At 42.9% G+C, this 26,360-nt stretch overlaps 2 protein-coding genes across 6 annotated transcripts in view; one reads left to right on the top strand and one right to left on the bottom strand.

Moving 5' to 3' along the window:
- Window positions 1-26,360, top strand: part of Mcub (mitochondrial calcium uniporter dominant negative subunit beta) — a 37,897-nt gene that overhangs the window by 2,268 nt on the left and 9,269 nt on the right. For both annotated transcript variants that reach the window (XM_050145995.1, XM_050145928.1), the window contains exons 2-3: window positions 23,525-23,600; window positions 24,380-24,550. In XM_050145995.1, the coding sequence (XP_050001952.1) occupies window positions 23,525-23,600; window positions 24,380-24,550 (247 nt within the window). The remainder of the gene's footprint in view (window positions 1-23,524; window positions 23,601-24,379; window positions 24,551-26,360) is intronic.
- The window catches only part of Casp6 (caspase 6), a 31,840-nt gene continuing 23,569 nt past the window's right edge, over window positions 18,090-26,360 (bottom strand). For 2 of the 4 annotated variants that reach the window (XM_050146114.1, XM_050146173.1), the window contains exons 8-9: window positions 23,860-23,933; window positions 18,090-18,173 (exon numbers count right to left, since the gene is read on the bottom strand). In XM_050146114.1, the coding sequence (XP_050002071.1) occupies window positions 18,105-18,173; window positions 23,860-23,933 (143 nt within the window). In that variant the 3' untranslated portion in view covers window positions 18,090-18,104. Of the gene's footprint in view, window positions 18,174-23,635; window positions 23,934-24,053; window positions 24,210-24,609; window positions 24,633-26,360 lie in introns of those variants that run through there. The other 2 variants (XM_050146239.1, XM_050146423.1) reach the window with 2 other exon arrangements.

Here is a 26,360-nt window from a genome sequence, read left to right as displayed (position 1 = left end):
CCCAACGCCCATGAAAACAGCTTTAAAAAAAGAAAAAAAAAAAAAAGGTTCTCTTCGAAAAATCCTAGTTTGCAAGGACTTGTCATAAGCCACATGTCTAATAAGCATTCCCAACTATAATTGGTCTTTTCTGAAATTGAGTGTGCATTTAATAGCTTTGAGAAATATAATGCTTCTCATCCTTCACATGCTAGGTGGGTAACTATCCGCTGGTGTTTTATGGACAGGAGAAAAAAAAAACCTTCCAGTTTGTTGACCCGGATATGTTTAATGTAGCAGAGTTGTTTATTAAAGAACACACGTTGTGTGAGGCTAAAACAAATGAACAATATTGCGTTATCTTTGGCCAGGCCTGGAATCCCTGATCACCACGTCTGGTGACAGCCTGTCTGCCTCCGGTGCTCTGGCTGTGGTTGTCAGGGTGACTGGAGGCTCCTGCTGGCGTACATGGACACTGCTCTGAGCAATCGCAGCGCCTGGAGAGTTGTATCCAAACAGAAAGCTCTCGCCTAGATGTGCTTTTCTTAATCTGGGTTTTCTGCTGCTTAGATTTAAAAAAAAAAAAAATCCAAATAGGATTTTGTGTTCTCAAAACGTCATCTAAATCCCCAACACAAGCTGTTTAACATTTTTTAAAAAGGCAAGTGTCGTTTGCTAAGAAACTCAAGGGTCAAGTTTGCTTTTTTTTTTTTTAACTTCCGGAAACAAAGCGTCCAGATGTTTCAAACTGTACAAGATGTTAACTTTGAAGTGCTGGTTTCGTCTGTGGGGGTTTAGTGAACAAATTGTTCTTGTTTGCCACTTCCTTCTGTTTCATCTCTAGTCTGCCTCTGGAGTGATGATGTACTCTGCAATTCTGGTTTCTCTCTCCTCTCTCTCTCTCTCTCTCTCTCTCTCTCTCTCTCTCTCTCTCTCTCTCTCTCCCTCCCTCCCTCCCTCCCTCCCTCCCTCCCTCCCTCCCACCAGTGACTGATGCTTTGGCCTCAAAGTAGTTCTAGACTGGTCTGTCTTGGACACTGTAGGAATCAGAGCTTTAAAATGATCATTTGCTATTGACTATAATTAAGTGTATTCTGTAGCAAACTAGAATAGGAAATCGTTTTGTGTCTTGGCAGATAAGTATCTGTTGATGAGGCACAAAACTAGAAAGCCTGAGAGGTTAACTGTTTGCTAACTCTGATACTAGCATATGCATAAGTCATTTCATTGGTATTAGGCAATTGGGGCATCGGGGTGCCAACAGGCCTGGCCCTGGCACCTCTCGTCTCTGCAAGTTTGCCCAAGCCATTCAGTCTGTATGAACCTATCCCCCGTGTTCGGAACCAAGGGGATTTGTCTTATTGCTCTTAAAGCCCCTTTTCATCTCTTCGCATACCATTTTGTTATCTTCTCCCCTGGGAGTATAACATAACATTGAATGGAGTACTATCAATTTCAGAAAACGTCATGGTGGAAGAATTCTGTCTGAGGTCGTCAGTAGAGTGCTGCTTCCTCGTGGGTGACTGTTATAGTATTCCTCTTGTTACAGTTCGAACCTTGAATGTCTCCCAGAGCCCATGATGGGACCGCGAGGGCCTAGTGGAAGATATTAGATGACTGGGGGGTGCCTGTGACAGGGCAGTTGGGACTCCGGTTCCTCTTCTTGCTCTTTGTTGTGTTCATGTTGTGAACAGGAGTCCTCTGCCACATGCTTCCTTCATGCTATGCTGTGCAGCCAATAGAACAGAACCAAATGGTCTCAGATTAAAGTCTCTTACTTCATGAATCAAAATGAATTTCCCTCCTTTAGAGCCCATTGTGTCAGAAGGTTTGTCCTTGAACAGAAAGCTAGCGCACACCCAATCAGAAACGTTCTTATCTACTCAACTGGGTTTTTATGTCCTAATAAGATAGAGTAAATCCATCAATATTTCATTCTAGTATCTTTATCTATGAAATATTACCTATTCAAGAATGTCTACTATTAGAACTCTATAATCACTATGGATATTATAGGCTAACATAAAGGCCATAGCCAATAAGCAATTAACAAGACAGGATATATTCTAGGGATCTATTTTAAATCCTATTTAACTCCCTATCATTGGTTCCTTTTATAACTTTAAATTTTATTTTATGCACACTGCTGTTATGCCTGCCAGTAAGTGTGTGCACCATGTGCATGCCTAGTACCCACAAAGACCAGAAGAGGGACCCCCCAGAACTGAAGTTACAGGCAATTGTGAGCTACCATGTGGATGCTAAGAATCGAATCCAGGTCATCTGGAAGAGCAGCCAGTGATCTTAACCCCTGAGCCATCTCCCCAGTCCCTTGTTAAATTTACATAAAGATCAACTAATAACAGGACATACTTTGGTAATACTGTGCACAAACTGTGAGCCTGGTGACATATTCCAGCAAAGTGCTGTTGGAGGGGACGGGGTAATATCTCCTGTCCATTTGATGAGGAAGCAAGTGTTTTCAGGATTGACTGAGCCCCAGCCCAAGGGTCTTCACCCAGTTTTCTCCTAAGGCCCAGAGTTTGGTGCTGTAGTTCAGTGTTGCTCAGCTCCTCACACCTCTGGGACACATCTTGAGTTCCTCATATGGTGGAAGGATTCATCTCGGTTGGCCTTCATCTGCAATCTACCACTCATAGGCCCATGATTTCCTTGGTAGAGAAATCCGTGACCCGGACCGAAGGAGGTCACTAAAAGAGGCACAAGTATGTCTGACATCAAATACATTCTCTCCTTGACTGCCTGTGATCCAATATATGACATGTGTGTGTATGTGTGTGTGGTGTATGCATGTGGTGTATGACGTGTGTGTCTTTGTGTGTGATGTTTGCATAATGATGTCTGCTCTGTGTGTATGGTATATGGGTATGATATATGACTGTGACACATGTGGATATGCTTGTAGAAGTCAGAGGACAGTCTTGGGTGTTGTCCTCACCTCCTCACCTTTTACCTTGTTTTAGACGGGATGTCTCTGTTGCTTGCACACGCCAGCCTCGCTCTTGTCTCTGCCTCCCGTCTCACTACAGGCACACCAGGATTGCAGACACATGTGGTTTTCCTGAGTTTCTGGGGATTTGAATTCAGAATATGTAGACAAGGGCTTTGACCCCTGATTCTTTGTGCTTTCTTCCTCCTACCTTCATATTTTCCATCTTCCTATTTTATTGTTATCTCTATTGTCTCTATTTGAGTAGAAGAGGGTTGATTGAATTAACCAGGCCTGCAAACTTTAAAGTTTCAAATTTAATAAACTCCGAACCGGCATTTTAATTTTATTATTATTTGAAACAGGGTCTTACTATGTAGCTTTGGATGAGCTGAATCTCGCTATACAGACCAGATTGGCCTTAAACTCATAGAGAAACCCCTGCCTCAACCTCCCGAGTACTGTGACTGAAGGCATGTGCCATTACTCCAGGCTCTGACTGGTATTATTTGATCTAACAAAGTTTTATTCAAAAGGACTACCTAGAAGACTGCAAATGAAGTAATCCCACACTAACTCAGAATTGAGTATAATAAGGGGTTCTTTGTTTATGGGGTACTCACAGATCACAGTTCTATGAACTAATAGGGAACAGGAACCAAATCCAGCATCCAGGGGAGAGAGCGGAGAGAGGGCGGGCGCACAAATGTGCACCTTTTGGGTAACTAAGGCCACGTCCAGCCTGGTCCAGTCTCTAAAAGGCCACTGGTTGAAGGAGGTTCCCCAGCGGGACTGGAAAGTATTACAATTTAGACGTTTTTCCCAGAAGTTTCTGGCTTGAGATATTTAGTATTGGTAAGAACTGATAGATAAATGAACAGGTAAGCAAGGCCATTGAAGAGAGTTTGCTTGAATAGATCAAAGGGCAGGAAATAAGTAGTAAAAGAGAAGCAAGAAATAGGATTAAAGTTGATATTTCTATAGCTCATGCAGGAAAACCAGGCAGTGACGTAAGTCAATGCAGTGACCTCATGTGAAGAAGCCTTGTGGCAAACCCCGGGGAGAAGCCATCTTGGATGCTGGCAAGGGTCCTCCCTGGGGCTCCTGGGATATAATGACTGGATGGAGTAGACCTGAGCTCAGTAGTACACTTCCCTTTCTTTCTTCCTCTCCCTCTGAACGGCTACCAACCCAGCTAGAGATCCTGTTATATCCTACTTTTTAAAATGGCCAAAACAAAAGATCACCTTTTGGGCTCCCAAAGATGAGCTCATGTATTCTGAACCTCTTGGGTATGAGCGGTAAATAACAACTTCACAGAACCCGTCGGGAAGAACAAACAGCCTGCGATACGGCAAACCTTGGCTGTTTCTCTGACTATGGGTGTCTTCATGCGGGCGGGAGAGGCTGTAAAATCTGTAAGATGGTAGATGAATTTCCCTAGTGATGGTGCCGGTTTTCTAACCCGCTGAGAGGGAGGGAGTCTTTGTGGGCTCCTCCGCCTGATCTCCCCTCCCCCCCCCTGAACTCAAGAGATCCACCCGCTTCAAGCTCTGGGGTTTCCAGGTGTGTGCCATCATGCCCGGCTTCTAAGTGAGATATTGGAAGACTGGGTTTAAAGGCTTTTAATGGATAATAATGAGTAGCTGTGCTTCCCAGAGGCTGACTAGCCCTTCTCCTCACCTGGGTTGATCTATTGCTCTGTCAACCACCAGCAGTTTCCAAAGTCAAATGTGGATATTAGTTTTGCACATTAGTGGGCCAGGCCTCGGGGTGTTACGTGTCCCTTGAGCTCATATTCCATTGAATGTGCCACATGGCTGCATTTAGTACAGGGGACTGAGGGCTGTAGTCCTGACCATGAGCCACATTCCAACTAATCCTCACCACTGTGGAAGAAGGGAGAGGAGTCTAATGGAAATTTCATTATATTTCCCACGATTCTGTTTGACCAGAAACGAGGTAACTTTGTTTTAGGGGTGGTCACCGAGTTGCCAAGGCACCCCAGGGCTTCCTTCCTCTGCAAGAAAGTTACAGAGAAATATGATTGCTTCCTGAAAAATTTAAAAGGGAACTGTGGCAATTCAGCGTTTTTAATTTGTCTGGAACAGGCTCATTTGACACCTTGCTGGGTTCATTATAAGCAGCCCTCCAGGCAGAAACTTAATAGGAGAGGATGAAGTCTTTACTAAGCTAAAGAAGACGGGGTGGGGGGGAGTGGGGGGGGAGGAACTCTAATGGTTCCAGCAGTATTTGAGGCCAGGCTTTGCATCTGTGAGAGGACACATGAGAAGCAGGAGAAAGACAGCTGAGGACAGATGCCCAGAGTGGAACCGTATGAAATGATTTCCATTAGAAGAATTGTGATTAGCAGCAACAAGAGCAGCAATAGTCAATGCTGTAGAAATGTCATCGGTTGCTAGTATAATGACATTTCATGAGCTTGGTGTCGATGTGGTTTCCCCAAACAGGAAATCAGCGACTTAGGATAAAGACAATGTACCTTAGAATATAGCAAAGAACACCCAGGCTAACTCACAATTAGGGGATACTCAGAGAGACGTGCATTAGCTCGACTCTATGGATTTCCTAACCATGTCGGCCCACTCACGTATTCCTGGTTCTGACTGGTCAGGCTTGGCTGCTGCAGTTGATGGATATTACAAGGGTGACCTTGGAATGGTAGAAGGGTTTCCCATTCATGTTTCCTTTCGTGATGCTTCAACATAATTGTTTTGCCTAATGAGGTGGTGAGTGTGCTGTAGACACTTGTGTATTCTTAAATACTCCAAAATCGCCAGTGAAGTATTAACCAGGCCTCAGTGAAAGCCTTGTACTAAAGAGTTGACAAGTGGAATATACACATATATGTTTTGCCAGACGTATAAAATATTCCTTCTGTTCTAGACATAATTGTCCCTAGCTGGCATCAAGCTAGAAACAATCCCTTTCTATGGAGGCTTCCTGTTTGTATCCTTCACTACAGTAGGCTGACATGGGTGGATAAACATGGATTGACCATTGGTCTGAGATCGGTAGAAAACCAACTCTACAGTTCTACAAAGGCAGCCTCTCTCAATGGGGGAGAGGGTAGGCTGAGCCAGTTCTCAGGCTCCATAGGGAGGCTCTGGGAATTTCAGCTCACCTACAAGCCATCATGAAGGTGTTGTTTTAGAACACTCATCTTGTAGCATTCTTTAACTGAGGGAGGAGAAGCACAGTCCCATCGTACCCCAAAAGGATTGCCAGGTTGCACTAAGGGTGTCATGTTTTGCTATTGAGGCAGTGTAATTTGAGGTTTCTCTCCTGCCTGCCAGTTCCTGAATAACCACTCTGAGGATTAATATTAATTACAAACTGCTTGGCCCATTAGCTCAGGCTTATTATCAATTAGCTCTTACTACTTAAATTAGCCCATTTCTATTATTCTGTATTTTATCACTAGACTCATGGCTTTTTACTTCACATCTTGCTTCTCCAGAAGCTACTGGCATCTCTCTGACTCCTCCTTTCTTTCCCATTTCTCTGCTTGGATTTCCCACCTGGCTCTATTCTGCCCAGTTATTGGCCAAATCAACTTCTTTATTAACCAATGGTAATAAGACTTTTTCACAGCAAACAAAAGGGCATCCCACATCAAGGCAGTACTTAACAAAGGGACATTAACACATCTCTGGTGGATATGATATCCTGGCTATTTCCCCCATGGCTGGGCTGACAAAAGCAATTTAAAGGGGGGAAGGATTTGTTTTGGCTCATGATTTGAGGGGACAGCCCATTCTGGAGGGAAAACTGTAGTGGCAGGAGCTTGAGGTGGCTGGTAACATTGTATCCCACACAGAAAGCAGAGAGTGATGGATGTTTGCATTCAGGTTATTTCCTCTGTTTCAGACACTCCTGGGTACCCACACTGGGAATGGTCCCACCCATAGTTAAGATGGGTCTTTTCACATCTGTGGATTGCGTTGGGGTGGGCTACTCAGTCTAGGGGTTGTAACCCTCCCCGCAATCAAGTTACTCCAGGGTCTCGGAGGGGCGCTACCTGGAAGGGAGTGAGCTAAGACAGAAGAAGGAGGCCAAGCAAATTTGTCAAAGCCTCCGTTTATTAGGGTCATGGTTGCTGCTTATATATGGTAAGGAATGGGGGGCAGGGCAAGGGATCTCGCCACGTGGTTCCGGTCACGTAGGCCAGGCTACACTTGGACAGACAGGCCAGAAGTCACAAGTGGCCACACCTGGTTTCCTGGATAGCTGGAATGTGAGGCGGGTTCCGCTAAGAGATTGCTGCTAATTGGGTGAGGGGCATTCTGCAAACTCCCCAGGGTGATGGTTCCCGTAACGATTGTTAGTGGGGAAATGGCTCCTGACACACATCAGTTAACCTAGGAGCTAATTTCTCACAGACATTCTCAGAGGCTAAACCATCCCTCACAGGTGTCCCTGGAGACTTGCATCCCAGGTGACTCTAGAATCCATCAGGATGACAGCACTAAACATCACAGATGTGACTAAGACGTTGAAGATTCATATAGGAAAGAATTAAGGAACTAGATATTTTTTCTAACAGTTTTGTGAACGAGATCAAATAAAGTGAGTTTTTTTTTTTTAAAAAAACTGTTTTTATTTTTATATTTTTTTAGACAGGCTCTCATATAGTCCAGGCTGGTTTTTGAACTCCCCAGGCAGCCAAGTGTCAGGAGCTCCTGAGGTCCAGCCTCAGCAGTCCTTCAGGGTTCAGAACAGGACTTCTACGACCAGCAGGAACTGGCTTGGGAACGGGATCTGAGGGGTAGAACTAACTAACTCGGGCAGGTTTTTCCTGTATGTTTCTTCATTCCTGGGGGAAGATGAGCATAGGTCATAAGGGTAAGGGATGAGGGTATAAGGGGTAAAAAAAATGGTGTGTATGTGTGTGTGCATGCATGCATGTGTCTGCACAGATATCACGGTGCATTTGTGGAGGTTAAAGCACAGCTTTTTGCCTCTGTCCTCACCTCCTACCTCGTAGAGTCAGGGTCTGTCTTGTTGGCTTTGCATTGTGCTGCAAACTCCAGGTTAGCCAGCCCCAAGCTTCTGGCTGATTCTTCTGTCTCTGCCTCCCATCTACAGCTGTATGCCACCACATCTGGCTTTTTAGGACTCTTTCTGGGAACCAAACTCAGGTTATCAGGCTTGCATAGCACACACTTTTATCCAATGAGCCTTAATTGAATGGTCCTAGAAACAACTCTTAACTTCTAAGCAAGTCTTTTTCTTTTTTCTTTTTTTTTCCTAACCTAAGTGAACTGGGGAGTTTTTGGTTGTGTCCTCGTGAGGCTTCCTTTCAAGCGGGCTGCTTTGATTTGGGGCATGGTGTTTCCTACTGTTTCAGTAAAGGTGCAGTGGGTTTAATCTGATAGTCAACTAGTAAAGTCCAGTGTGATACATAAATACTGCAGAATGGTGAGCTCCTGGCTCCGCCTGGATGCAGAGGTGATACAATGGAAGTCCCTGGGCTTCTCTCTGGGTGGGACGTTTATTTCATCAGTAAGACGGGGGAAATAATGCTTTCTCTTCATCAAGTCTTAAGAAGATGCAGCCGCCACCCTGCCCTTCCAAACAGAGGGAGTTTCGCGCCTCCTCAAGGTACATAGGAATGATCCTAGATTCATATTAACTTTAGTCTTTTTATTGTTTTATGGTTTCATACATTTATATGATGATTTGGGGCCATTTCCACTCTCCTCCCACTTCTTCCCTTACCCTCCTCTCTCCACTTGCAGAACCCTTCTGCTTCTTTGGATGGTGGACCATTAAGTTCAATTCGAGTTTTCTGCCTGGGCATGGGAGGGAAGTTAATGTAAATACAGTTTTCTAAGGGCCACATGGACAGGCTTCTTGGGGGGAAGGGAGGTTACAAACAGCAGAACTGAACTTCTGTAGTTATTCAGGCTGCATAGTCACTCTGGCCATTTGGACCTTAGCCGAGGGGCCCGTTCTGGGCTGTAACTGGCCTACTTATGAAGATAAGTTGTACAATGGTTTTGGAAAACAAAGATAATTAGCCAAGCAAATGACTACAGAGCCAATCTGTAGATGTGCAAAAAGTGAAATACTCCCAGAGGAAGTGAAGATAAGCAGTTTTTTTCAAGCCATGTTTGTGTTTCAGGGGGCTAGGATGGAAATCCCAGGGGCTTTATTTTCCCATATTTAAAGATACTCACACAATTCTGATAGTCCCTGTTACACACACACACACACACACACACACACACTTGATTAGACAGATAACAGGAGAAATTCAGTTGCTTAGATTTGGCACAGGGAAAGGCTTTTCACGAGAGGCAAGCTTCACTATAATACAGTGGAACCAGTCTAGGCCTGAATCTCTTTTTCTCTCTGTTAAATGAAGAAAGCTGATTATTTAAAGGCTATTGCTTCTTACTGGTGTGGCTCATTGTTGAGGAAAGGCAGCAGATGGCAAATCGGGGTATTTTCATTTCCGCTGCTAGCTGAAACTCGGAGAAGAAAATAAAGCCTCATGATTACGCTGCATTGATGAAGCGATCCAAGTGCAAGAACGTTCTGTAACAAGTTCTCCATCTCCGCTGCCGCGCCTGGGGCATGAAGAATTTAGAGGAACTCGTGTACGAGGGACATCTTGGTCATTGTGTTGGTCTGTGACGTATTAATCTGCCATAACTGGATATTGTAGATTGGGCGGGCTAAAAACCGGTATTTATTTCTCAGCTCCAGGGGTTGGCACATGTCCAGTACATATGCTAGCTAGGGCACTCTGCATGGTTGATGATGACCACATTCTTGTTGTCTCTTCTAATGCCAGAGACAAAGTTCTACTGTTTCTAATTTTTTTTCAATGACCAGTCCAGTCATGGGGCCCCACCCTATGACCTCATCTAAACCCAATCCACAGTCACAACCTCCCACATAGCATCCCATGGGGCATTAGGGATTTAACACGGGAGTAGAGGCGGGGGGCACACAAGCATTCAGTCCCTCACAGAGGGACAGAGGGATGGGAGACGCTTATGAAAGATGACTGGTCCAGCCAACTACAGGGCTGCTTCCTCTCTGACATTCTTACATAACAACAGAACAAGAATAAAAGGCCATGGTGGGAAAAATGAGAGAAAGAAACAATGGGAAAATACTGGAACAGAAAGACGTGCAGCATGTTCTGTCACTGTTTGTTTATATTTGGTGGCTTGAAAACATTTTTTGTTATCCTCCATTTTCTGGGGGGTCAGGAACCCAGGCGTGCTTCAGGGTGGCTCACTTCCTGGAAGCTCAGCTGCAGTGTCACCACAGGGCTTCCAAGCTCTTGCCTTTGTTGGCAGCCAGGTTTGGAGAAATGGACTTTCGGCTTTGTTTTCTGGATGGCTGGTGACACTTGGCCACTTGGGCCTCTCCTCCCCGGTGGCTTAGTTCTCCAAACAAGCTTAAGGCAAGAACTGGAGGGAGTCTGTCAGCAGACGGTCATTTTATCATTCTTTCCACAGCCACTTGTTAGAAGGAAGTCAGTGGGTCCCACCCACACCAAAGGGGAACAGAGAGCACACTAGTGGGAAATGTGACGGATCTTGGTAAACCAGGCTGGCCTCGAACTCACAGACCCGCCTACCTGTGCCTTCCGAGTGCTCAGATTAAAGGCACGCACCACCACCACCTAACAATAACTTTTATGTTTTAAAACTAACCTATATTTCTTTTCTACGCTCTGCCACATGGCTCAGTACCTTTTGTCAGTACGGCAAATTAATCTCCTGCTTCCTCTGCATCTCCTTCCTCTCGACGCTCAAGATTCCTCCTCTACTCTCTTTTTGTTTACTGGTCCCGCCTAACTTCTACCTGTCCAGCTACTTGTAGTGATATTTCATTTGTATTTTAATAAATAAAGCTTGCCTGAAGGTCAGAGAGTAAAACAGCCACCCTGGTCAGCCTTACAGACCAGGCAGTGGTCACACACACACACACACACACACACACACACACACACACCTTTAATCCCAGTAGCCACATCAGTTGCCAGTGGTGCACACCTTTAATCCCAGCGATTATAAAATGGGAGGAGACAGCTCTCAGTCTCATTCTGAGGTTCCTGGAGGTAGGATCGCCATTTTGGACTGAGGTCAAGGTAAGAGCCAGTGGCTGGCTGCTTTGCTTTTCTGGTCTTCAGGTTGAACCCCAATTTCTCTCTCTGAGTTTTTATTAATCGTGCTTCAGCTATTGGCCAGTTAGCTTCTTTACTGAATCAACCGCAGTGACAGATATTCACAGAATGTAAAGGAATATTCTACAGGTATGTGCCATGGATCTCCCTGTTCCTCTTCCCTAAATGGCTACATTGAGGGAAGAGGAAAATCCTCCTTTTTCTACTTACTATTCTAAATCTGGCTTTTTTAATCGGCTCATTGAAGATGGATGGATGGACATGACATGAGGCCCTCTTATGGGAAATGTGGCTAACTCTTGAAGAGACTGATATCAGCCCTGTAGAAAATTCTGAGCAGTAAAACTGTCATAGATATAAGTTTATGTGCGGGAGCTGAGCAACTTTAAACAAAGATGGCAGTCACACAAGCAACCTGGGGACAGGTACTCCTCAGGAAGTAACCCACCCCAAAATATAACAGTTCTTCCTTCAACTACCTCTGCCTTGTTTTGATTTAATTTGGACTTTTGAACATGTGTGTGTCAACCTACCTAATTGACTTGTGGTTTTTTTTTTCAAAAGAGTTTTTTTTTTTCCAAAAGAAAATGCAGACATATCTTTCTTTTAAGCTCCTACAATTTCAATAAAGAAAAACAACAAAGAAAATCTGTACTAATTCTACCAATTGGAAAATAACTGCATGGATTTGATATTTTCTTTCTAATCTTTATGTTCTCTGTGTCGGCATGTTCATATGTAACATGCTCTTAACAAAATATGTGCCAAAACTGGGTTTGGCAGCCAATGCCGGTACCCTAGCAGTTGGTAGGTACATCAGGAATGCAAGGTCATCTTTGAATACAGTGGGAATTCTGGGCCATTTTGGGTTCAAAAGAACCAGATAAGAAGAACAAAACATGCCATGCACACACATGTGCACATGTACGCCCTGTCCCCGCCATGTACGTTCACAAATAAATCAACAAAAACATGCCAAAGTTAAAAGTATAAAATATCATCTTGTATTGTTTGTTTTCTTCTAAGAAAACAAAAAGGTGAAACAAAGTTGCAGTTGATACCTCACACTGACTTATCTCACACTTACATTGACATAGTCCATGCCTAAAACACTTCAGGACTTGTGCCTGGGTTTTATCATTGCTGTTGTTGCAATATTTGTTTTCATTTTCTGAGACAAGGTCTCAGAGAGCTGAGGCTGGCTTTGGTCTTTCATAGATAATCCTGCCTCTGCCTTCTGTGTGCTAGGACCTAAGGCATGCGCCTCCACACTCAGCTTAATTTTATTTTTATTTATAAATGAATATATAAACATTCAACTGGCCAATCTAAGAATCCAGTGTCATGCTGAATTTTCTCTGATACTTATTGAATGTCTACTGATGTCCTTAGACCTAACTATATTATTATTATCTATCTTCATTTAATAATATTTGGGTTATTTGTTGTTGCAGCAGGGGTCTTTCTGTGGAGCTCTGTTAGCCTTGAACTTGCTACACAGGCGAGGAAAGCTGGCCCGGAACTCAAAATCCTCCCTCTTCAGCATCGGGAGAGATTACATTCAGCTGGATTACAGGGTGTACCAGAACACCTGGCAGTAGTGTTTTGATTTAACCATCTTCAAAACAACAGTGACATTTTGATGTTCAAGTTAATAGTCCCAACTTTCTCAACCCTTAATACAGTTGTTTCTAAACGGAGCCATGGCTGGCATGGGATCTTTCTGTTTACTCTTGCCGTTTTTATTCTTGGTACTGTTATACGTCACAGAATATCAATCATACTAGCCTTGTGTCTGTGGAATTTAGCAACCAAGACAACAAGCAAGGAAACCTCACCATGTTTCCCATGTGTGCCCTGCACCAGGTAGTGGGGAGACCATGACTGCTTACTGATGCATTAAATTCAGATTTCATGGAAAAGCAGTTCAGAAGGGAAAGGGTATAATTAAGAAAGTGTTTTGGAATAGAAAGTTGATGGTTACTTATTATACCTTTATATAATCATAGTAGTACTGTGTGTAGTTGGGCTCCAAATTCTTCCAAATTATCACAAATCTTTCCTTGCATCAATATCTTCTTGAAAAAAAATTGTTTTGTTGCTAGGCACCAAACTCAGAACTTGAGTATCATAGGCTTTGCCATTGAGCTATTCCTCAAGCCCCTTGAAAACAACACTAATACTCCACACTGGCCAAATCTTATGCGATGAGTGCTTTAAGCAGCTAAGTGACAGAGCCACATGACAGTCGTACTTTATAAATTCATAATTTATTTAATCCTCTCACTATAATTGGGCAGTTGGAGTGTTTCCAGTTTTTTGCTATTATAAATAATGTTGCAGTTGATCTCTTTGTAGAGGTAAAATCTAATTCGATATTTATTAGGTCCACACTATGATTTAATGCACAAAGATTTAATTTTCTGTACTTAAAAAAAAGCATTATTTTAGGGGGCTGGAGAGATGACTTAGTGGTTAAGAGCATTGACTGCTCTTCCAGACCCGAGTTCAATTCCTAGCACCCACATAGCGGCTCACAACTGTCTGTAATTGCAGTTCCAGGGAACCTGACACCCTGGCAAAACACCAATGTATGTAATTAAAAGTAAATAAATTTTAAAAAGCATTATTTGTGTGTGTGTGTGTGTGTGTTGTGACAGAGAGAGAAAGAGCACATATGTGCACAAGTAAGCATGCAGACATTATGGCATGCATGCTCGGGTCAGTGGACCACTTTAAGGAGTTAGTTCTTTCCTGCCTCTTTATGCTCAGCCATCTTTCTTAAACTTCCTTCTTTAATTATCTTTTATATCTACTTCAGATAAAGATGCTCTTGGACTGGAGAGATGGCTCAGGGGTTAAGAGCATTAACTGCTCTTCTAGAGGTCCTGAGTCCAATTCCCAACAAACACATGGTGGCTCACAGCCATCTATAATGAGATATGGTGCCCTCTTCTGGTGTGCATGCATACATGCAGACAGAACACTGCATACATAATAAATAAATAAATAAATAAATAAATAAATAAATAAATAATCTTTTTTTTTAAAGGTGCTCTCGGAACTGATGGACAAGAGTAACTCCACTTCATCGCTTGGGAAATCCCTGGGAATGTGATTTTAACATACTTATTCTTGGAATTTTACATGTTGGTGATGTCTTTGGTCCTTACCTGCATCTACTTTGCATACTCCACTTTTATATTTTTTTTTAAGATTTTATTTATTTATTATGTATACAACATTCTTCCTCCCTGTATACCTCCAGGCCAGAAGAGGGTGCCAGATCTCATTACAGATGGTTGTGAGCCACCATGTGGTTGCTGGGAATTGAACTCAGGACCTCTGGAAGAGCAGGCAATGCTCTTAACCACTGAGCCATCTCTCCAGCCTGCATACTCCACTTTTAACTGTAAATGTACTGATAATGTCTTTAAAAATTAGGCTTACTTACCCTCCCATTGGTTGTGTTTTATCTTAAACTGGCTACATCCCATGGTCTTTCTGCTACATCCCATGGTCTTTCTGCTACATCCCATGGTCTTTCTGTTACACCCCATGGTCTTTCTGCATTCAGTGTAGTGTTTTCTTCAGCACAAGGACTTCAGAGTTTGCTGAGCCTGTTGGCCTAACTGTAGCTTTGAAGACCCAGCGAAAGTTCCTTCTTCCTCTCTCTTCTCCACTTAGCTCTACCTGCAGGAATGGGAACACTGCTCAACTGGCTGAAAATATGACTTTGATATGGACAGTTCTAGGTGACACTCCAAGTGCTTCTCATGGGCATTAACAGGGTCAGTTTCCTTTTGTCTGGAGGTGACCCCAGCAGGGCTCATCTGTTAGGTTTTTCCCTTTTTTGCCTCTTGCTTCCCATCACTCTCAGACCCTTATTGTGAGCTCTGCATTGGGGGAAACCCAAACTAAGGCATATAATAATTGTACCTGCCTGTTTCCCCTCCCTCTCTCCTTCCCTCCTTCCCTTTTTCTTTTTTCTTTACTTTTTAAAAAATTTGTTGTTGCTGCTTGAGGCAGGGTCATACTAGATAACCCTAGCTGTCCTGGAACTCACTATATAGACCAAGCCTGGCTTTGAACTCAACAGAGTTCTGCCTGCCTGTCTTCCAAGTTCTGAAACTGAAGGCATGCACCTGTATGTTGGCTCTTCCTCCTGTTTTGTTTTGAGTCCCATTATGTAACCCTTCATGACCTGTAACTTGCTACCCAAACCAGAGTTGGCCTTGAATTTGCAGCGATTCTTCTTTCTCTGCCTTCCAGGTGATGGGATGCGGCTCAGGGGTAGAACATTATGCATGGAGCTCTGATTTTGATCCCAATGCATTAAAATATCTTTAATGATGTCACTGAACACATAAGTGTGTTTTAGATTTGTTTTAGTTACTGTTCTGTTTCCACACAGAGACATCATGGCCAAGGCAAGCCTTATAGAAGAACGTATTCACCTGGGGGCTGGCTTACAGTTTTAGAGGGTCAGTCCGTGGTCACCACGACAGGTGTGGCACTGGAGCAAAGGATGAGTGCTTTACATCCTGAACCACAGACAGCAGGCAGAGAAGGAGACACCGGGCCTGGCATGGGCTTCAGAAACCTCAAGTCCTACCCCTCCCAGTAACACATCTGCAACAAGGTCACAACTGTTCATCCTTCCCAAACAGTTAATCAACTGGGGGCTAAGCATACAAATATGAGAGCCTACGGGTGCTATTCTCGTTCAAACCACCACATGGTTCATACTGGCTTTACCTGAAAATTATATACATGCATATATAAATAAATAAATAAATAAATATATATATATATATATATATATATATACACACACACACACACAGGCATGCACACATACACACACACACACACTTTTTGAGACAGGGTTTCTCTGTATAGCCCTGACTGTACTGGAACTCACTTTGTAGACCAGGCTGACCTCAAACTCAGAGATCCACCTGCCTCTGCCTCCTGAGTGCTGGAATTAAATGCATACACCACCATTATCTGACTTGAGAAACTTGTAGTAATAATTATAATAATCAATGAAACGACACCGAGTGCTGAGGACTTTACATACCTGCTCGTCCTTAATGCCATATCAGTTTTATGAAGCAGGTACTGCTTTGTCCTTCTGTAGGAGATGACCTGTACCCGGTCACATGACTCTTCAGTGTCACTCTGGACTTCTGTAAGCTTTGTCTTTGAGTACTTCTCTCAGTTCCATGTCTCAGACATGGCTGGAGGCATGGCTGGGTAGATTCTCAATTCACCACCAGATGCTGTCTTCCTCTGCTTCTTGCATACGGCCCTCCAGGTGCCAAGACAAATACCCTACTACCTGTGGATTTAAGGCCTGGCACCCAGAGCAGATCTTTACAGAACACTCCTGTGGCTCACCAACCGAGCAAAGGTTGTGGATTGAGACCTATCCTGTCTTCACTGCAGACTAGACAGGAAACTGTTCATCACATTCTTCACTGAATAGTATTGATTATGGTAGGTTATGTGTCTGAGTCTTTATTAAAGTTAAACATCAAGGCAGATTGCACTTAGAACTTACTGTATATGTGCCCTAAAGAGCCTTTTAAATTAGGTAATTGACCAGATGTAATGGGAAAAGTTGATCTGGAGAAGAATTTTTGTTGAGACCCTCGGGAGAAATAGGTGCAATAGCTTCATATACATGTAAATTAGAATTTGGTTTGGGTCATAACGGATTCTGTATATTAGTGATTTCATAACAATAATGTTCTCTTCTTTGTCATCACTATGAAGAGATAGGGAGGTGATCATGAGTGAAGAATATTTATTATATTCATGGTAGTGGTATTTTTTTTAATTTATTATGTATACAATATTCTGTCTGTATGCCTGAAGGCCAGAAGAGGGCGCCAGACCTCTTTACAGATGGTTGTGAGCCACCATGTGGTTGCTGGGAATTGAACTCAGGGCCTTTGGAAAAGCAGGCAATGCTCTTAACCACTGAGCCATCTCTCCAGCCCCATGGTAGTGGTATTTTTATGACCACGTATAGTTATTGTTGGTGGTGGGCTTTTTGTTGTTCTTGTTTGTTTGAAACAGGGTTTTATGTAGCCCAGACTAAGTTTGCACAGCCTAAGCTGTCCTGAAACTCCTAATCATCCTATATTTACCTCCAAAGTATTGTGATCACAGGGGTGAGCCACCATGCTCACCAATGTCTTGTAATTAGCCAAGGTTTTCCCTCCAAGTCCTTGACAGTTCTAGCCAGTTGAGGCAAGCTGATTCCCACTTTCTGAGTCACGAGGCCACAGCTGGAAGAGACTGGATGACTTGCCTAAAAAGACCAACTTTAACCTCTTCTGGCTATCAGCCAGAGCAAAGCTGCCAGGCCAGGTGATTTTTTTTCCCCATGACTATTAATAGATCGAATTGCTTAGAAAGAAAAAAAGCAAGATGAAAGGGAAAGGTTATGAGACCATAGGAGTTCTAGACATGGTAGTCCACGCCTCTAACCCCCACCCTTGGAGGTGGAGGCAGGAAGATCAGGAGTTCAAGACAAGCCTCTGCTAGTCAGCATCTTTGAGGCCAGCTTCGGTTACACAAGATTTTATCCCAAAACAACAACATAGTATTCTAAATTATACAGTTGCCTGGAGTCTGGGTGGTTCAGTGAGTTTATATGACTCACTTTTCATCTTGAGCCCGCTAATATGAGAAAAGGTGCCCAATGAAGCTCATTTAATATACTGGGGGGGAAGTGTTACAAGGCGGATGAAATGAAGGCCATACAGCATTTTGAAATGCTTAGAAGTCACGGATTTAATTTGTCAGTGTAGAATTATGGAAGGAACAAAACACTCAGCGGTAGCTGTACACAGAGGGAATAAAGCAGATTTTACCCCTCAGGCTTTTACATTACAGGAAAATACAGGGACGAGCGTGCTAAACTCAGCATTGCCATTTTGTGCTCGTTCTTGCTCGAGGACAAGTCCCAGAATTATATCGTCCCTTCCAGAGTCACTGCCCAATAATGGTCACATCCCAGTGAAATGACACCCATGGGTTGGCTGCTTCTGTAGCTGATCCCTGGGAAACATGGACATCAGTTAATGTTTGGACTCTCTGAATTTTATGACGTCAATAAATGTATGTGTTTGTCAATCACAAGAGGTTTGTGTACTTACTCTAAAAAAGAGGAAAATATAGACCACAGTGTCAGCGCGGAAAGACCAGCTGGCTCCATATTTACTCCTCTTTTTACTTAAGCTGTGGTAGCTCACACATTTCTCATTTGAGCAAACACATTTCTAAAAGGATATATACTCTGGTGTTTCTGGAATTTGTGATAAAATATGTAAAAAAATTTATTGATAAATACTTTCTCATTTTCTGCTTTGATGTTGCCTTAAGTCATAAAAAAGAGAGACTTCTGTTTAGAATAATTTAGGCCAAAAGTGGGCCCAAATTTGAACTCGCCACTTTTCTCCCTGTGTCTTCCATCTGTCTGAACATTGGATTCGCTGGAGCTGGAGTTACCGATGGTCGTAAGTTGCCATGTGGCTGCTGGGAGTCAAATCTGGGTCCTCTCTGTGGCAGCATGCACAGGCCTGCACAGGTCTAAGCCAGCTGGGCTCCCAGCTCTAAGAGCAAACATGGACACAAGCTCCCTTCCCTAACTCAGAAGCTGTCTCCAGTCGACAGCTGCTCCCAAAGGACAATTTAGTTTTCTTTAACAGCATCTCACTTGGGTAGTCATACAAACCACATGCTAGGGCAAGCCCCAAGCCCAGATGTAGATGATCAACACCAAAGGAACGCAGTGGTATTTTCAGAGATTCTTTGTTTCTTAATGCTTTGTATGGGCATTTTCCTTTGTCGTACACGTCTTTGGCTTATATATTATGGTTTATTATTTTGTGCTTCTAATGGGGTTTGTATGTGTGCAAATGTGTGCGTGTATGTGCCTCTGTGTTTCTTGTGCTTTTTCTTTGGCTCTTTTTTTCTGTTTGTTTTGTCCTGTTTACTTTAGTTTTGTTTCTTTTGTTGTTGTTTCCCCACTTGTTTTCTAATGAGGGGAAGAAAGAGTGTGGATTTGGGTAGATGAGGAGGGAGGGGGGAAGGGAGGGAGGGAGGAAGAGGAGGGAGCGAGGATCTGGGAGGAGTTGGGTCAGAGGAAACTATGATCAGAACATATTGCACGATTTTAAAAAAACCATTTCCAAACAGAACAAAACAAAGCAAAACCCTGGGTCCTTTGGGAACGCGCCAAGTGCTCTTAAGCACTGGGCCATCACTCTAGCCCCGTGACAGAACATCTCCCTTGCCATTCTCTGAACAGTATAATTTACGCGGTATCCAATGAGCACACTCACATTTTGATATCCTCAAGGGGCCTTGGAACCCCTGCTCCCTCCCTGCCCTGGAATGTCAAGAGATGAATGTACCACACTGAGCTTCCACTGTTAAATGGCCACTCTGATTCATTTTCCTTAACATAAACTGTGATCTTAGTACCAGATGTTTCTTTAGGAAATGATGACTATAATAAATAAATCACATTATTTACCAAACAGGTGGCTTATCATCAGTTCAGCTGTCTGGACTTACTCTTTTAAGTAAGGTTTTAAGGTTTGCCAGATTCATTTCCATTTCTAAGCTAAAGTCACAGAAATAATCAGGTAGGAAAGGGTGGATGTTGCTGTCTACAGCTGTTAAGTTAAAGCTGCATTGACACTTAAGTAGGAATTGGCAGAAGTATTAGCTATTGAATGTTAATTATTTTTGTCTCCAAGGAGAGTGTTATTTTCAGTAAGCCTGTGTGGCTGTCACACAAGATCCTACGAAACACATTAAAGTGTCGTTGTGGCATTTTATATTGAGATTAAAACAAGTTATCTTCTTCTCTCATAAAACCATTTTGGACGATATTTGTTAAGCTTTAAGAGATAAGTAAGGAAAGGGAAGAGTCATAGGAATTAGTATGTGAAAAAACATGCCAGTGATACATGTGGAAGATGAGCGTTGTGGGGTCCTTTGGCTAGAGGGGGTTAATAAAGTAATTACATTGATGTAGCCTGAGGTTTGTAGTCACACTTTCTCTCATTCAGGCTGTGGTTTTCTGGTGAGCTTTCTCTCTCTCTCTCTCTCTCTCTCTCTCTCTCTCTCTCTCTCTCTCTCTCTCTCTCTCTCTCTCCAGCCTCAGTTAAATGTTTTCCTTCATAAGAACTGCCATGATCACAGTGTTCCTTCACAGCACTAGAAACCTTAACTAAGATAGGGAATCTGAAAGCAAGGCTGCAAAGATGTAACCAGAGATCCAAGGCAATGTGGAATTATGGGAGACAGGAACGTTTAAAGGGGGAAGGGTGGGGGGGGAGAGTGGCTAAAGCTTCCGCAAAGATAATTAAGTTTTCAGTTGATCTACTAAGAAAGAAAGCAGAGCCTTCTGTGAGTGATTTCTGGGAATTGATGGGCCAGAGCCAGCTGTAGTCTGTAAGGAATGTGTGAAAGGCAAGAAGAGAGTGGTAAAAATGTAGCCAGCAAGAAGAGAGTGGTAAAAATGTAGCCAGCAAGAAGAGAGTGGTAAAAATGTAGCCAGCAAGAAGAGAGTGGTAAAAATGTAGCCAGTCTTTTCAAGACAAGGAAGGAAGAGGGCGTGGGCATGGATGAAGGCAGGAGAAGTGACCATGATTTGTCCATCCATGGGAAACTGTAGTTGAAAAACATAGAAGGCAGTGAAGTCCCTGGGTGGCAGGAGGGGCTAGGATCCTAAGCAAGTTTCAGTGGAATATATTAGACCTTAAGGACCCAAAAAGATGTCTTCCGTAGTAACAACAAGAAAGCAGGCAAGAATGGTTAGTTTGATAGCCAAAGTTTTGAAGACTGGGTGGTCATTCAGCACTTAGTAATTGCGTAGTAAATAATATTGCTCAGACGGCATGTGGTGTACAGTCACGATTCATCACAGCTCATTTATTATTCCTCTGTGCATCCAAATCTGTAGTGATCTGTCACAGCCAGGTTTACCACACGGGGTGCATCCCAGTTTAGAATTATGGGATTGCTGAAGGAACCCGAAAACATTACCTTTATATAATTTCTCTTTGTTTCCCAATATGGAGTCACCTCATTTACCATGCAAAGAGGTCTTGAGGCACATCTGCCATATTTAAAAGTTGTGGCTAGCTTTGTGGACTGATTTGAATAAATGGAGTAGCTATACACAGACTATTTGGATGCTAGATGCAAGTATGAAGGCTCGGAACTGTATATATCTAGATAAAAGATCTTGTTTGAGATAGTAGATGATAGTTCTATTAATTTGATTGTGTACAATAATGCTTTTGAGACATGTTATGTGTCTATATTTTGGTATTGATTTCAAACCTTGAGCCATTTACTTTAAACATTTATTTTTGGGGTACCGAGTACCCCTATGCACGTTGGGCAAGTACTCTCTCACTGAGCTGCTATATTCCCTTTTCTAGTCATCATCATTTATTTTTCAAAGGCAGTTTGAAATTGAGCAGCCAAATGTTATTAGCAGCCAAGATTTTTTTCTCCTAAGCCAGTTTCTGGCTTGTATCTTAAATCTTTTTTAGAGTAAACCACACGATCTAATGATACGTGTGAAATAAAATGAGCCATCCCGAAAAGAGTGGCGTTCTTGTGGGTGTGGTGAGGGCAAACTGCAGCTCTCGTGCTGAGACTAGTGTCACGGGCAGGCTGTGTGGGGCACGGTAATTAAAGCATCCTAAAAAGGCGTCTATTGGAAGCACGCTGTTTTTACTTTTCTGGACTAATATTTCACTGCTGCTTTTGAACTAAGAAGCTTATATAAAAGCTGCTCCTCTGGCTTACAATTGTTTTGTAAATTATGCTAGTTTCTGCCGGGGTCCACTCCCTATGCACAGTTCTCCTCAAAGGAAAGCTCTGTTCTGTTTTCACTGGACATTTTACTGCACACAGCCCCTCCCAGAATGTACAGGTGCACACACATCTATTGCCCCCATACATAAACACAGAGCAGTATAGCAAGTGTAAATTACATGTGAGTACATAGTAAACATTTGCACCTTTTGTTACTGTTTTGAGATAGGGTCTTACTCTAATACTGTTCAAGGGGCTCGGAGCAGGCAAGCTGACTAAGAGTACTGCCTGTTCTTCCAGAGGTCCTAGGTTCGACTCCCAGCATCCACATGGTGGCTTCCAACTGTCTCTAACTCCAGTTCCAGGGGATCTGATGCTCTTGTCTGGCTTCTGTGGGCATCGGGCATGCATGTGGTACATAAATATACAAGCAAGTAAAAACACCCAAGCAAATAAAATAAAATAAGTAAATCTAAAGAAGAAATTTCTAAAGGAAAGTCAGGGTTCATACATGTACACACACACACACACACAGGGGCACAGTCAGAATTGATAAGACTGAGATGGGTTGCTTTCAGTGTATCCCAATTTCATTAGCTCTGTACAGACTCTGCCACAGTAAAAGCAATAGCATAACATTCATTATACAAACTTGGAGAGCTCCTATGTATATTTATTAATTGTGGTATATCCATTTTAAGGAGTCAGAGCCAGGTGTAGTGGTGTATGCCTTTAATCCCACACTTGAGAGACAGAGGCAGGTGGATCTCTGCGAGTCCAAAGCCAGCCTGATAGACATAGAAAGTTCCAGAACAGCCAGAGCTATATATATATAGAGAGATCCTGTCTCAAAAAAAAAATTTTTTTTAAGTAATTAAGTGTTTTTCTTCTGGATCTTGATGATAGCTTTTACTTTTAGAAATAAAATTCAAATAAACAGTCTTAAATTAACGTGACAGATGATGTTTGCTGCAACTCATTGCCTGTGATATGTCTTAGTCACTGTTCTCTCAGTGCGAAGAGACGCCATGATCAAGGCAACTTACACAAGAAAGCATTGCTCACAGTTTTAGAGGGTTAGTCCGTGGTCATCATGGTGGGAAGCACGGTGGCAGGCAGACATGGCGCTAGAGCAGAAGATGAGAACTTACATCCAATGTGCAGGATGGAGGCAGAGAGAGACTGGGCCTGCTGTGGGTTTCTGAAACCTCAAAGCCACCCCCAGTGACACACCTCCTCCAATAAGGTCACACATCCTCCAAAAAGGCCACACCCCTAATCATTTTTTAAACAGTTTCATGAACTGCAGACCCAGCATTTATCTATGAACCTATGGGGGCCATTCTCATTCAAACCACCACAGCAGGCCTGTGTGGGGCACACGTACAAAGTTCACACTCCACCATGCCCATGTGGGGCTCATATACAAAGTTACAGAGTTCACACTCCACCATGCCCGTGTGGGACGCACATACAAAGTTCACACTCCATCATATATGAGTCCTATACTCTTCTGAATTTTAGCTTTACGGTTTTCTGAAGACACACTCTTTTTTTTTTTTTTACAGGTTTTATATATGAAACTGTATGGAAATCCAAAATATTACCAAGCCCTCTATTACGGAACAGTGTTGCCACCTGATGGTAAGTTTTCTTCTCGCTTCTTTGATTTATGGACTAACTTTATTTCCATTCTTCCGAATAAAGCGGGAGATGCGGTCTTGAGCTGAACAGACTCTGCCTACCCCACCCCACCCACTGGTTGTGTTTGGTTTGTTGACCTTCTGGTAGCATGCTGTCACTGGTAATGCCTTTCGGCAAACTTCACCATGTGACCTCAGGAACTGGAGATGAGTCAGACGAAGATGCGTGAGTTTCTGTCTTAAGGATCGGAACTCATTACCTGTGAAGACCTTGGGCAGATCATCATGACGCCAAGCAGGAGAAACAACAGCAGACTGTTAGAGACCAGCAGGCCTGAAATAGATATAACGGCAAACTGTAGCACAATGCAGAAACCATGTAGTGACATGAATTTTGTAGGGATTCTGAGATCTATGAACTACTCATGTAACCATGAGTATTCTATTACCTTACCTTATAATGGGGATGAGAGGGTAATGCCTCTCCCAGGCACCATAGGCTGTCAATCAACAACCCAATGCTGGGTGGAAGTCATCTTTTTTGAATCATCGCTCAATGGTACAATGTGCATGCAATAGTCCACAGAGGTCAAAAGAGTCATCGGATCTCCTAGAAATGGAGTTACGGACCATGTGAGCTGCCACGAGGATGCAGGGAACCAAACCTGGGTCTTCTGCAGCAGCAGCCGGTGTTTTTATCCGCAAAGTCGTCTGTCCAGCCCTGATAAATTCTCGTGTTTTAAAGCTTTAAGGTTCTAATCTACGTTTTTGTCTTCACAGAAATAACCGTCAATTATAGACATGGCCTTCCCTTGGTGACACTGACTCTGCCGTCCAGAAAAGAGCGTTGTCAGTTTGTCGTCAAGCCAATGGTGTCAACAGTTGGCTCCTTCCTTCGGGACTTACAAAATGAAGACAAAGGCATCAAAACTGCGGCCATCACCACAGCAGGTGTGCATCTCTGCCTCTTAGACCTCTACCTCCAGCCTGCTCTCTCTTCCCTTCTGCACGCCTGTTTTGGTTCTTTACTCTCCTAAAAAGAATGCCATCATATGATAAATTAAATCATTCTTTATATAACCAATGGCTACCCTTTTTGCAGCCCTTCCTTTTCACATGTCAGTATGATTAAAATAAGAACTCAAAGCCAGCACAGTGGTGCATGCCTAGAATCCAAGCACTGGAGAAGCCAAGACAGAAAGATTGAGAGTTCAAAGCTAGTCTGGGCTATGTACTGAGACAATGTCTCAACAGAAAACAAAACAGAGCAAAGAAAACAAAAAGGCTCCAATTTTATTAAGTAAAAGAACATGGAATGAGTTTAGTGTAAATTTCAGTTATTCATTTTATAAACAGCCAGAGATTTTTTTCCTATGAGAAAATTTTAATATAATGGCATTAGCATGTAATTCTCAGCAAAATCTGATAAACTGGGGATAAAATTTATTTTCTACAATTAAAATAGCCAGTAGAAAGTTCACAGACAGTGAATTAATCTTTGTTATAAAGCAATTATGGTTAGGGAATGTTTTCATAGAATCAGTTCTTAGGAAAATATACATTTTAATATCAGGAGAGGTAGTTAATCATTTATGTATTTAAGTATATGGTATGGATTTTATATTATCATGGCATGAAATGGTTTTGGACCAACTGCTTCTAAAATTACATAAGGAATTATTTATCTCAGTTCAATATTCAAAGGCCATTGGTAAATATACATCAATAAATTATCATTGTTGTTTTATTGCATTAAAAGTTCTATGTAAGCTTACTTAAAGGTTGGCAATTACTATTGTAGTTTTGAAAAGAAAATAAGCAGGGGCCGGGGAAATGACTCAGCGCTGAAGAGTGAGATTCTAACACCCACAATAAGCAACACTCAGCGCCTTGTAACCCTCACCTGGCCTCCACAGCATTGCATGCAAATGTGCGCGCGCGCACACACACACACACACGAACATAGTTAAAAAAAATCAAAATTAAAACTAAAAAAGAAAGAAAAATAAAGTTTTTTCCATAACCAAGCTAAGAACCAGCTAAGGGATACATACAGACATTGGAAACACAGAGATTAAAGAATTTATTCTTTTTACAAATATTTGTTGAGCATATAAGGTCTTGTAGATGCTAGAGACAAGAGCAAAGAACCAGACAGATAAGAGCTCCTGCCCTTAATAGAACTTAAATTTTAGGAGAAAAAAAGAAACAAAATAAAGCAATAATTATGCAATATGCTAACTAGTAAACATTAATGGAGGGAAGTAGGGTAGGGAACACGGGTAACTCTCCAAGGTCACATCTGAGTAAAGATCGGGACCTGACGCAAAGAATCTGGAGGATAATGGGGGACCTGGAAGAGACGATGAGGGAGGCCTGGAGGAGGTAATGAAGGGGGCTGGGAGGAGACAAGGAGGGGGACTTGGAAAAGATGAGGGGGGCCTCGAGGAGATGATGAGGGGGACCTGGGGGAGACAATGTGGCTTGGAAATGATGAGAGGGGCCTGGAGGAAACAGTGGGGCTTGGAGTTAACAAGAGAGACCTGGAGTCTCCCAGCACTTGGGAGGCAGACACAGGTGGATCTCTATGAGTTTGGGGCCAGCCTGGTCTACAGAGTGAGTTCCAGAACAGCCAGGGTTACACAGAGATACCCTATCTCAAAAAAAACAGAGAGAGAGAGAGAGAGAGAGAGAGAGAGAGAGAGAGAGAGAGAGAGAGAGAGAGAGAGAGAGAGAGAGAGAGAGAGAGAGAGAGAGAGAG

The sequence above is a fragment of the Alexandromys fortis genome, unplaced genomic scaffold (genome assembly GCF_014885135.2).
Source record: "Alexandromys fortis isolate MF-2015 unplaced genomic scaffold, M_Fortis_MF-2015_v1.1 scaffold_19, whole genome shotgun sequence".
In the NCBI taxonomy this organism is placed as follows: Eukaryota; Metazoa; Chordata; class Mammalia; order Rodentia; family Cricetidae; genus Alexandromys; species Alexandromys fortis.
This window is presented reverse-complemented; position numbering and strand designations above follow the sequence as displayed.